At 44.1% G+C, this 13,466-nt stretch overlaps 1 protein-coding gene across 1 annotated transcript in view; it reads left to right on the plus strand.

Annotated features, from left to right (window-relative positions):
- CHKA (choline kinase alpha) overlaps positions 1 to 11,525 on the plus strand; it is a 31,183-nt gene extending 19,658 nt beyond the window's left edge. Inside the window, exons 6-12 of the mRNA XM_069740526.1 lie at positions 531 to 635; positions 1,015 to 1,073; positions 4,176 to 4,263; positions 5,183 to 5,291; positions 5,989 to 6,095; positions 7,032 to 7,113; positions 8,428 to 11,525. Of these exons, the coding sequence (XP_069596627.1) occupies positions 531 to 635; positions 1,015 to 1,073; positions 4,176 to 4,263; positions 5,183 to 5,291; positions 5,989 to 6,095; positions 7,032 to 7,113; positions 8,428 to 8,487 (610 nt within the window). The 3' untranslated portion in view covers positions 8,488 to 11,525. The remainder of the gene's footprint in view (positions 1 to 530; positions 636 to 1,014; positions 1,074 to 4,175; positions 4,264 to 5,182; positions 5,292 to 5,988; positions 6,096 to 7,031; positions 7,114 to 8,427) is intronic.
- The last annotated feature ends 1,941 nt before the right edge of the window (positions 11,526 to 13,466 follow it).

Below are 13,466 nucleotides of genomic sequence, written 5' to 3' on the forward strand. Positions count from 1 at the left end.
AACGCTGCTCCCGAGTCCTGTGTCTCAACTGACAGAGCAGATGTGTCATAACCACACACTGGAGATGGGCTGTGACATAAGAAATAAATTTTCTCCTCTACTGGCTGAGCACAAGATCTTTCTGTAGCCTCAGTCCTCTGTGTACAATCAGCCAAGGTGAAGATTAATTTCTTCTCCTGTCTCAGCCCTTCTCTGTCAAGTGTAAATAGACTTTAGTTACTTATTCTAGGCTGCGTTAGGAAAAAATTTAGATTTGCGGCTAAATCAGCACTTTCCTGGGGGCAGAAGAGGCTCTAAAATTCCTCACAAGGAACCAGATGTCATTGTCATTCTGTGAGCGTTCTCCTGGGCTCGTCAATGCGTTTTGTGTGGTGGTGGGGGATGGTCGAGCGACAGCTGCAGGGCATGTTCATCTAGAAGTAGGTTCTCGTACTGAACGTTGTTCTTGGAGCTTACTATAAGACCAAAGCCTACGACATTTAGTTTAAGGCACTGCAGAAATATTCTTACTTTTATTTTTCCCCTTTCAGGTACTTGAAGCAGGTCCTGAAGATCAAGTTCACAAGAGAATCCCACGCCAAGAAGCTGAACAAGTTTTTAAGCTACAATCTTCCTAAAGAAATGGCTAATCTTAGGTATTTTCTTCATAAGTAAATGTCAGCGAAAAGATTCAGTAAATCTTGTATTCTTTATTCAATGAGATCTCTGGTTATATGTAGGAGTCCAGTGGGCGGTCCTACTAGTGATTGACAGTTATCTGGCACCGTACAGGGAAGACGGTCAATCCCTGACTAGGACCGCCCACTGGACTCGTATACAACCACAAGGGACTTCAAAAATAAAATACAAGTTTTCTGGAAACTTTTGCAACAAAATGCAAATCTGTCTGATCCGCTCCTTCTGCAGGATCCTGCAGATCAGAGACCATCAACAGGTTCCCTTTAAGGAAAATCAGCAGCTTTAAGTGAAAGCATGCTAGGTTAATCGAGAGGTTTTTTTTATACCCTTCTCCAGGGCTTTGCTGGAAGCGACTCCTTCTCCTGTTGTATTTTGTCACAACGACTGTCAGGAAGGTAAGACGGCCGGAGGTATCTCTGCGTTCAGTTCTCCGCTGGATTCAGGGCGTCTTTAGGCTTCTTTAACACTTGCCGTGTTTTTTCAGCCCATTTTTGCAGCCCCCAATAGATTTCTATGGGGCCGTAAAAATTCGTCAGTGCCGTAGGCCGTAAGGGCTGTATTTACGGCCGTGAAAAAATATCGAGCCTGCTCAATATTTTTTACAGCTTACGGATACGGCCCCCGTTGAAAATGAATGGAGCTGCAAAAACAACGGGAGCTTGCCCAGTGTGTTGATTTTTGCGGTACACCGTGAAGACCGTATTTGTGGAACGCCGTATTTTTATTATGGAACTCCCATGTACTTCCTGTTTAGCACTCTGAAGGCTGCAGGGGCACGAGATGGGACCTATTCCAAACCAGAAAAACGGCGATCAGAGAAGATTTTGGCGGTCTGTTTTTGCGGCAGACCGTGAAAATTACAGCAAAAAGACCCGCAAAACACACGGCAAGTGTAAAAGAAGCCTAATTTTAGCCACAGATGGAGAAATCTAGATCTGGGCGATACACGTACCCCCCATACACATAATCTTTTCCCCCCCCCCCCCCCATAAATATACCTGTTCAGCTTGGCTGCTTTCATGTTTATCTCACTGGAAGGAGAGAAAGCCACTGACATGCCAAAGAGCTGGGGGGCCCCATATGCTTGTCATGGTATCATAGCTTTAAGGGTGAACTACCAAGTCTATAGCATAAAACCTATACCCTAACATGTTGATCCAGAGGAAGTAAAAAAAAAAAGAGGCAGATGCTAATTACCCATATGGGGTGAAAAATTCCTTCTCCACTCCACACACAGCGATCAGTAATTCATTGGGTTCCCATCCTGGTGACTACTCACCATAACCTGTATAGATTTATCAAGAAAGGCATCCAGACCCTCCTTGTTTTTTTTTTTTTGTGAACTATAACATCATGTAGCAGAGTTCTGTGATCTTGCTGCTTGTACTGTAAAGAATCCAGGGACTTGCTGCTTGTTCAGTAAATAATCTGAATCTGTGATTATAATTAAACATACTTTCCTCTTGATCTAGTGGCAGATGCTAGTTGCCTCATATTGGAGGAAAAATTCCTTCCCAAATCCACAGATGGCAATCAAATTAGTTCCCTGGACCAACGCCGCATCACAGAATCTAGAACCCATAAGCTGTGATATATCGATCAAAAAAGGCATCCAGGCATTCTCTAAACATTAAGGGATTGACCAACACAATATCATGTAACAGAGCAGTCCATTACTGCTCATACAGTAAAGAATCCCTAGTCTGGCTCTCCTTGTACAGTAAAGAATCCCTAGTCTGGCTCTCCTTGTACAGTAAAGAATCCCTAGTCTGGCTCTCCTTGTACAGTAAAGAATCCCTAGTCTGGCTCTCCTTGTACAGTAAAGAATCCCAAGTCTGGCTCTCCTTGTACAGTAAAGAATCCCTAGTCTGGCTCTGCTTGTACAGTAAAGAATCCCTAGTCTGGCTCTCCTTGTACAGTAAAGAATCCCTAGTCTGGCTCTCCTTGTACAGTAAAGAATCCCTAGTCTGGCTCTGCTTGTACAGTAAAGAATCCTTAGTCTGGCTCTGCTTGTGCAGTAAAGAATCCCTAGCCTGGCTCTGCTTGTACAGTAAATCCCTAGTCTGGCTATGCTTGTACGGTAAAGAATCCCTAGTCTGGCTCTGCTTGTACAGTAAAGAATCCCTAGTCTGCCTCTGCTTGTGCAGTAAAGAATCCCTAGTCTGGCTCTGCTTGTGCAGAAAAGAATCCCTAGCCTGGCTCTGCTTGTGCAGTAAAGAATCCCTAGTCTGGCTCTCCTTGTACAGTAAAGAATCCCTAGTCTGGCTCTCCTTGTACAGTAAAGAATCCCTAGTCTGGCTCTGCTTGTACAGTAAAGAATCCCTAGTCTGGCTCTGCTTGTACAGTAAAGAATCCCTAGTCTGGCTCTGCTTGTACGGTAAAGAATCCGTATTTGTGATTGATTTAAACATTCTTTCCTCTAGATGTAGAAGGTGCCCCCTGTCAAGTCACATGCCTAGAAGTGAAAATATTATACAGAGCTCTGTAGTGTCCCCTTATATATTTGTTAGAAATTACATCGTCCCTAATGATTCCAAATTTGCTAACCGCTTGTCGTACTGTAATCCACCCATGCCCTCGCCCTTTTTTCAATGACCAGCTCTATCCAGTGTTTTAATACCTAAAAGGGCACTTCCATCTCAACCATTCATACCCGGGATGGGAATATTTGCCTATATGTGGTGGGCAGGACTATGGAGGCAGATGAGTGGGCAGCGGGTTATGGTGTAATGACACTTCCTCTGGCCCACCAGTCCCTCTGGCCCACCAGTCCCTCTGGCCCACCAGTCCCTCTGGCCCACCAGTCCCTCTGGCCCACCAGTCCCTCTGGCCCACCAGTCCCTCTGGCCCACCAGTCCCTCTGGCCCACCAGTCCCTCTGGCCCACCAGTCCCTCTGGCCCACCAGTCCCTCTGGCCCACCAGTCCCTCTGGCCCACCAGTCCCTCTGGCCCACCAGTCCCTCTGGCCCACCAGTCCCTCTGGCCCACCAGTCCCTCTGGCCCACCAGTCCCTCTGGCCCACCAGTCCCTCTGGCCCACCAGTCCCTCTGGCCCACCAGTCCCTCTGGCCCACCAGTCCCTCTGGCCCACCAGTCCCTCTGGCCCACCAGTCCCTCTGGCCCACCAGTCCCTCTGGCCCACCAGTCCCTCTGGCCCACCAGTCCCTCTGGCCCACCAGTCCCTCTGGCCCACCAGTCCCTCTGGCCCACCAGTCCCTCTGGCCCACCAGTCCCTCTGGCCCACCAGTCCCTCTGGCCCACCAGTCCCTCTGGCCCACCAGTCCCTCTGGCCCACCAGTCCCTCTGGCCCACCAGTCCCTCTGGCCCACCAGTCCCTCTGGCCCACCAGTCCCTCTGGCCCACCAGTCCCTCTGGCCCACCAGTCCCTCTGGCCCACCAGTCCCTCTGGCCCACCAGTCCCTCTGGCCCACCAGTCCCTCTGGCCCACCAGTCCCTCTGGCCCACTTTTTTTTTCAGTGTTTTTCATTGTATTTTCAGGAAACGTGCTATTGCTGGATGGAAGGGAGAACTGTGAAAAGCAGAAACTGATGCTGATAGATTTTGAGTACAGCAGTTACAATTACAGGTATGTGGACATATTATTACTTTACTAAAGAAAATCTCTCATCTCTGAAAAGAAAATAAGCACAAGAGACACCAGAAGGTGTTGTCATAGATCGACTTTGTGCGGCGCCATAGATCTACCGCTAATGTACATGTATTAAAAAGTCATTGATGTTGTGGACTGATGAAAAACTCTGACTCTTCAATATAAAGTAGAGAAGTTGTAAAGGGGTTTTCCATTCCTAAATTTAAAAAATAAATTTTTATCAAGCCCTCCGAAACGCTCTACTACCTATTGTTTGTTGATCCCAAGTTTTTTTTCTTATGCATCAAATATGTAGATCACCGGAACTTATCTGTACTAAAAAAAAAATACAATTTGTCCCACGTAAAACAAAGCGAATAGTCACATCAGCAAATTAATGAAAGGTTGCGGCTGCTGAAAGGGGCAAAAAAATGAAAATGATTGGACATAATTATGGCTTTCAGGCCTGGTCGGGAAGGAGTTAATAACTGTATGACGTAACGGCGCTCCTGTACTCACAGCGTGAGGTCTTGTGATAATTAACCAGAGCTGCCGCTGGCGTTTTGGGGTAAATGATGCGGGACATGACGGGGGGGCGACGATAGTTTGTGTGTGGGGTGTAGAAGCCTCAGAGGAGTAGATGTCGCTCTGCTGCGTTGAGTTCTTCCATGACGTCGGAGCTGCGCTCGGCTTTAAGCTGCTTAACGTCAAAGATCTGCGCTGACGCAGGCGGCGGTGATCAGATTACAGCTCTGCACGGCCGTCATCTGCAGCACTTTAATTGCTGTTTGTAGCCGTGGGTTTCGGATGTTTTGATAGGACCCTAATGGCGGATCTGATCTATGGGGTTTGACAACATCCTGTTTTGTTTCTTGTTTTTCTTGTTTGGTTTTATCTCTCATTTCTATTCATTCAGGGGGTTTGACATCGGAAATCATTTTTGCGAATGGATGTACGATTACACTCACGAGAAATTTCCGTTCTTCAAAGCCAATTTCTCAAAGTATCCCACAAGGAAACAGCAGGTACGTGTTTTATGGCTTTTGCTTCTGTTTAACTGACTTTCAAGGTGTTGGGTTTTTGTTTTTTTCTTTTTTTCTTCTCCAGTTCCATAATTATTGGAGGCAGAATCGGGTTCCCTTCGATGGTTAAAAGAAACCAGTCAATGTATTCATGCTGCCAAAACCACGGGCGGCGCACATCTGAGCCTGCTGCCTGATTACGGCCAGGGTTGGTACTGTGAAACGCGCCAACAGTTTGAAGATCCAGGCAGAGACCATAAATAAAACCTTGCGTTGCCCCAATAGACTACTTCTTCCTCCAGGTTACTCCTTACGTACACACGGGGGAGACCTGTCAATCAACTAGAGGAGGGCGGCCCCAGACTAGTCACATCTCCAGTTATGGTCCCTGTCTGGATATGTAAACAATATTTTCTCTGAAACACAGGAGCATTACAAAGGAAACGATCCCCATGGTTTAGGCAGCATGAATCGGGTGGCGGGTTCCCTTTAACTCAGACTTTGCAATTTCTGAGTTATTTTGTGTTTCCATCTCATTATACGAATCTGCTTTAATAATTCTGCGTGTCGCCTTTGGAGATCGGCCACCGTGTAGCCCAATTGTGTCGTGCTGTGTCCTAACTTCTCCAGAATGCAGCAGTCTGATCAGGAGAAGCTGAATCCTGACTGTTGACTTGTATCTGTCTTGTTTGTTTTCCAGCTTCACTTTATATCTAGTTACATAGCAGAGTTTCAGCCCGGCTTTGAAAACCTGAGCAACGAAGAGCGAAGTAAAGTGGAGAACGAAATGCTAATAGAGATCAACAGGTGAGTCTGTCCTGACGTGCGCTCAATAATTGTAAAGTTGGTAAAAATCGTGCGGATTAAGCGATTCAAATGGGTTTTTCATTCTGGATAAATCCTTTTTTTTTTTTTTTTTTTTTTTTTGTAGCAATGATGCCCCACAAACCTGATTTTGGGGAATCTGGTTATTGGGACCTCCAGCTACCGGCTTTAGCACGTGTTGACATTTTTTGGCGGTGCGACAACGTTGCAAACAGAGTATTTGGCTTTTGTTCACACACAATTTTTCGAAGAGATTTTGGAGCAAAGGCTCTCAAAAAAAAAAAAATGAATTCAAAAACTTGCTGCTCTGAAAAATCGGCAAAAAGATTTGTTCCCTTTTGAACGTAATGGGCACCCTATGTAATGTGCCGACATTGCATCCAGAGCGAGGGGCGTTGTGGTCGCTTTCAGGTTTAATGGACCTCTGGGATAGTCGGTCTGTACTTTATCACATGGAAAATCTGTGTTATAGTCCTCGCATGTCCTGCAGACGGGGTCTTGAGTGCCCCATTTGATTGAAGCGATGGTGCTGCACGCTCATGACTGCTTCTTCATCTATGGGATTGCTGAAAGTAGTGGACCGCCATACTTGGCGATCTCTGCCAGTCCTGAGTGGAATGGTGATGTGCATGCGGGACCATTGCTTCAAAAAAAAAAAAAAAAAAAGGGCACTACTGAACCCATTTTTGGGGTTGGTCGGGGTCTGAGTAGTGACCAGTGATCATAAGGTAAATTACATTTATGGTTTAACCCCTCTAAAGCAAAGGGGCATCAGTATAATCCTAGCAGGACTCCTCTGCCTACACATGAAGACCTGCACATAGTAATCCAATGCAGTATGTTCTGTCGGGGGGGTACACGGCCTACACAGATCTATAGAATAATACCTCTTGTTCCCTGTTAATGTCTTTTTTGTAGGTTTGCCCTCGCATCTCATTTCTTCTGGGGTCTCTGGTCTATTGTTCAAGCAAAAATCTCTGCTATTGAATTTGGATACATGGTGAGTATCATTTTTGGAATTGGGCATGGTGATATAGCGGCCCACCGTATAAACGTTACTGTCATGTTTAATGTGATTGACAGCTGCATCCTGACATCATAACTCCCCTTCCTGGGGATTGCTCTCTGAAGAGGGGTGTCCATGTTATGATAATAAATACTGTAAAGAATCTACTGCATAAGTTCTCCACTGGGAAAAGCCGAGAAACTTCTATCACAAGTACTGATGATGATTACACAGCTTTTGTGATAGAAGTTATAATATAGGTGTTCACATTTTAGCCTTTAACAGAAGCTATTGGCTTATCTAGTGAGTCGATTTGCAAGACCCTGGACCTCCTACTTGATCTCCTCGGCTGCTACAAATTGGAAGATAAACCTAGTGCGTCGGTGGGTGGGAGGTGGACCACAAGGGATGCTAACGCAGGGTTTGTAACCAGATCCGGCGAATCTATTTCCTCTTTAGTGTTGATGCATGAGATGAAATATGGCAATCACGATGGAGACAGAACGTCAGTGAGATAAGTACATTAGACCTACAAGAGTGAGACAGTCGGGTCAGCGATGGAAAAGTATAACTGCTGGAGGATGATGGGTTACTACTAGTGATGAGCGAGCGTGCTGGGATAAGGATATCCGAGCATGCTCCAGGTACTAAGTGTCTTCCGCTTGTATATTATGTTCCAGTCCCCATGGCTGCATGTGTTGTAGCTGTTAGAGAGCCGAGAGACATGTAGCCGCGAGGACTCGAACAAAATTTACGAGTACGCGGAAGACTGTTAGTACAAGAGCATGCTCAGATGACTGTATCCCAGCATGTTCACTCATCACTACTTGTAAAAATAATGGACCTGTCCGGGTGCTGTCATCGTAGAGGATTTGTCTACACTGGGGTCATGGTTTGGGAGGCCGAACACCAATAGTCTGTAACAGAATGGAGAGTAGGAAAAACCAGGGCTGAGTAGTCATAGGCCAAAACTCCGACTCCACCAAAATGGACTCTGACACCACAGCCCTGGGAAAAACGCATACCAAAAAAAGACAAACCATGCAATAAAAACACAAGTCACCTAATCTCAAATACTGATCGTGGAAACGTACGGTCGCACCTGAGCTCGATCGACTTTTTAAAAAGTTTTAACGTAAGGTTTGGCATTAAAAGTCTCAAGATTTGGAGAAAACGAATGTATCTTGGCCATAGATCTGGATTCATATACTAAAATTAAAAAATAATTTATTTTAGAAAATATATTTTATTATAATAAAATTAGCGATGCATTGTTCTCACTTTTTTTTTTGTGTTCTTTTTGCGAAGGAATATGCCATGGCGCGGTTCGATGCCTATTTCCTCCACAAGAAGAAATTAGGACTGTGAAAACTGGGAGCAGATGAGACGAAGACGGGAACATCGCCCAGCTTTAGTATTTTGTTCTCTTTTTAATAATACCGTGTTCTCCAACCCATCCTGCGCCAGGCGTTTACTTTAGTCTCCCGAACCCATAATTTTGAGTTAAGATTTTCCGGATCGCGCAACAATCGAGCGGCCGTCTAATCTTCATGAACGAAATCTATCGATTCATCACTTTGGGGAAAATGTCTGAACATCACATCAAAGTTGGCAGTTCCAGCGTCTATAGAATTAGTATGGGAGTTCCCAGACTGCACGGAAAGAAGGATTGGCCATGGTGGATTTCGACATGCCCTCCTTATTTTTTACTAAAGAAAGTATTCCCTAACGTCGAAGTGTAAGAGGGAAGTCTGGAGGACGAGATGTTGCCCGGACAAGTTCTCCTCCGACTGTTCTCCAAGATGTGAGGCCGGAGTCCCGAGACCTGCGGTTTACATTGTGCTGACAATTCAATGGCATTTTTTTTTGTTTTTTAATACCGTAATGCAAATTTATCATGAAATTCATGATGGTGGAACAAGTGTTCAGTCTGCTTTAAAATTGTGAATGTTGTGAAATATCTTGTATTAACTTGATTATTATTTTTTTATTTTTTTTACATTTTAGTAGGGTATCTCGCATTCATTCCTGCTGCGAGGGGCTCCGTGTAATAGATTCTGCCGTGTGCAGAAGATCGGGCAGTCGGATGGCTTGCAAGTAGCGAGTGAACATGCTGGGAAAAAGGTGTTATCTGAGCATGCTCGGGTGTTAACCGAGTCTCCGATGTGCTCGAATAATGTTCGACTCCCCGCGGCTGCATGTCTCCTGGCTGTTAGACAGCAGCAACACACGCAGGGATTACAAAACACAGGAGAGAATCCACCTCACACGCCGGATGCTGGCTGTAAAACTCCGCTAGATGTGATCGCAACAGTTTTACTACTTGGGGATTGTGCACATGCAATTTTTGGAGCAGAAATCCATCAAAATGTATGGCGTTTCGGCACTGAAAACTCTGCAAAAAGGCTCTGTGTGCGCACACCCTTAGATGCCACGGCCGATTGTGACAGCAGCATTTAGGTGGTTTATTTACAATGAGTAGTGTTAGAGTACAGTATAGGCGTTTCAAGACTAACCAGAAAGGTAAAGTTGCCCGGACTAATAAAATCTTTCTCGTACAGTAAACTGACAAAATTGGGGGGAAAAACTGAAATGGTGGAATCGCTGCTTTTGTTCCTCTTCCCCCAAAAAAGTAAGATCAGAAAATTATTCAGTCTCCAGTATGCGTACATTGGGGCAAGCTGTCTACCGGTCGGTTTGCTTTTTTTTTTTTTTTTAATATTTAGTAATTTAGGCTGAAAGAAGGGAGAGCCCCCTACTACCATCACTGCCTCAGGTTGTGCCCTCGGCAGGACATGATTATGAATGCAGGTTTTGATGTCGGTCAGTATTACATGGTTAGACAGTGTCATTTTTTTCGGGGTTTTTTTTTTAATCTATAAACTGTGAAGTTTAAATTTAATCTGTAAATTATTTGATTCTTTAAGTGTCAGTTCTTCTAATGAACCTCTCTCTGGGGTTGTAATGATGCAGCTAATAACAGAAATACTGTGTATTGATATTAAGGTAGTAAATTGAATTTAACAATGTGTGTAACTTCCTTTTGTTTTCTTAGGAGTATAAAAATCCGATCCGTACACGGGGATTTTAAAGGGAACCTGTCAGCGGGTTTTTGCTATGTAATCGGAGAGCAGATTCCAGTTTCAATAAAATCCATTGTTTTATCAGCAGGAGATTATCACTACAGGACTAGGTGTCTCGTGCCTCTTGGTCCTCCTCCTGCTCTCTGTAACCACGCCTCCACCACTGATTGGCAGCTTTCTGCCAATCGGTGGGGTGGGCGGGGTTATACGGAGCTCAGCAAGTGAAGCTCTACTAAATCTGCAGTAGAAAACACTGATTTGTATCAGTGACGGCAAGCAGCCCAGTAAGTGACACATCGCTGGAATCAGGGTCTCGGCCCCTAAATCATGCTGCTCTGTTTAAATGGTAAAAACGGATTCCCTTTAAGTTCTGCATAAAGCTAATGACCAAACATTAGCCCGCATTTGCTACTGTTTTGCCAGAAATTTGGCAAAAGTGATGCCTTCTTTTCGTTGCAAGTACATTTTTGGACAAATGTATGAATTTGCGCCTAAAAGAAACATTTTTCAAGTGTCAAGAAAAAGAGGAGTGCCAAATTTATCATCGCCAGGTTGGAAATTAAAGTAAGCCAACGAAGAGCTGGCGAAAGTAAGAACCTATTCTTGCCGCCTCTTGTAACCGCCAGTTACTATTTTACCTGGTCTACCCAATAACATGGCGTTGGGCATTGCCGCCTTCATTAATGTGAATTTATTATACTGTGACTCACTAAAACAATCTGCACCAAGTTTCTTTTTTGGAGTTTGTTCACACAAATGTATCCATGTCTATATTCTCCGTGTGTTTGTTTGTTTTTTTCCTTAAGCTGGAGAATAGTGATGAGCAAACATAAGGTGCTATCTGAGCATGCTCGAGTCCAAACTATCTTCGGCTAGCTCAAAAAAAAAAAATGTTTGAGTCACCACGGCAGCATAACTCGCCGCTGATCGACAGCCTAATAAACAGGCAATCCCTGCATGTGTTGTGGCTGTCAAACAGCCGCGAGACATGCAGGGACTCGAACATATCTTTCGAGCTGGCCGAAGATGGTTAGGACCCGAGCATGCTCAGATAACGCCTTATCCCAGCACGTTCGCTCATCACTCCTGGAGAACGGTAAATGTTCCGTCCTTCCTCCTCTGTGATGGAGACTATGGCCATGGCGCCGGTGTAAACGAGCCTCAGACTTTTATCTACTGTCAATATACAAAATTCCTGATACGCAGAAAGGTTTTATTTTTAGGTATTCACCGTATGTGTAATGTAAAGAAAAGCACTTTTTATTGTTCATGAAATGTAAAAGCTGTATTTTTATATTAAAAATATATTGATGGCTATCAAAACTTGGGCTAATTTTATTTTTTCATAGACAAGATAATTGCGTATTCTATTCCAAAATTCTGTCTACAAACCCTCCTCTGAGTTCAACACTTGTTCAGGAGCGTGCAGGCTAAGCGCCAGAAGAGGCGCATCTAATGGGCGGCTGAGAGCTGGTGTTTATAGCCTGGGGGGACAATAGACATGGCCCCTTCCTAGGCTATTAATGTCAGCCCACAGCTTTCTGCATAGCATTTGCTGGCTATTAATTATAGGGGGACCCCTCGTCGTTTTTTTGGGGGGGTGTCCCCCATTTTAATAGCCAGTAAAGGCTTAAGTACCTGTGAGTGTGAGCATACTCCCCCCATAGACCAGCACACTGCTCTCCTGAAATACTGTGTTCCTGTCACCCTGCTCCTTCCACCATACATCTGTGATCTCCCTAGACCAGCACAATGCCATATAGATCACATATAATGCCGCCATATATATTCATCACATAATACTCCCATAAAGACCACACATTATGCCGCCATATATATTTATTACATAATACTGCCATATAGATCATACATGATGCCGCCAAGTATTGTGTGATCTGTATTATGGCATTGTGCGATCTATATGACGGTATTATATGTGATCTATATGGTGGTATTATGTTCGATCACTATTGTGGAATGATGTAAAAACTATGACGGTATTATGAGAACTATATTGTGGGATTGTGTAGTACTATGAGAATTATATGGTGGGTTTTGTGTGATCTACAAGGTGGTATTGTGATCTATATGGCGGTACTGTGTGATCTATGACGGTATTGTGTGATCTATATGACGGTAACATGTGTGATCTATATGGCGGCATTGTGAGATCTATATGGTGGCATTATGGGTGATCTATATGATGGTATGTGAGAAGTATATGGTGGTACTGTGATGTATATGGCAGCATTATCGGTGATCTATATGGCGGTATTATGAGTGATCTACATGGTGGTATGTGAGACGTGTATGGCGATATGTGAACTATGATGGTATGAGATCTATATGGAGGCACTGTGTGTATATGGTATTATGTGAGAAGCATATGGTGGTATGTGAGAACTATGACAGTATTGTGTGATGTATATGGCGGTATTGTGTGAGAAGTGTATGGTGGTATTGTGTGACCTATATGGCGGTATTATCTTTAGAAAGGGACCCATAGTATAACTCAAAAGAATATCTTAAACATACAATGGCATATATAGAGATAAGTCATTATTGAAGCAAAGGTCGGTTAGAAAAGTGAATGTCACATGTAAAGGGGCGGAAACAGCAGCAGCAGATAGTGTGTGCATGTATGTGTATGTACAGTGGGGCAAAAAAGTATTTAGTCAGTCAGCAATAGTGCAAGTTCCACCACTTAAAAAGATGAGAGGCGTCTGTAATTTACATCATAGGTAGACCTCAACTATGGGAGACAAACTGAGGGAAAAAAATCCAGAAAATCACATTGTCTGTTTTTTTTTAACATTTTATTTGCATATTATGGTGGAAAATAAGTATTTGGTCAGAAACAAACAATCAAGATTTCTGGCTCTCACAGACCTGTAACTTCTTCTTTAAGAGTCTCCTCTTTCCTCCACTCATTACCTGTAGTAATGGCACCTGTTTAACCCCTTAATGACCGCCAATACGCCTTTTAACTGACCTTACATATAAGAGAAAATCATCCCCATACAGGTATCAATCCGGCATCTGTTGGTTGTACACTATAGCTGACAACTTTCTGCATCAGCCACGATCAGTGTTTGCACCGTCCAAATCTGTTTAACCCCTTAGATGCTGCTGTAAATAGTGACTACATCATTATATATGGTTAACAGAGTGTGGGGGCTCCCTCTTTATCCCAATTGGTGCCCTCAGATCATGATTTTGTGGTCCTGATGTTTGCCATGACAATTCATGACCAAATAGCGGCCT

Source organism: Ranitomeya imitator, chromosome 9 (assembly GCF_032444005.1).
Source record: "Ranitomeya imitator isolate aRanImi1 chromosome 9, aRanImi1.pri, whole genome shotgun sequence".
Lineage (NCBI taxonomy): Eukaryota > Metazoa > Chordata > Amphibia > Anura > Dendrobatidae > Ranitomeya > Ranitomeya imitator.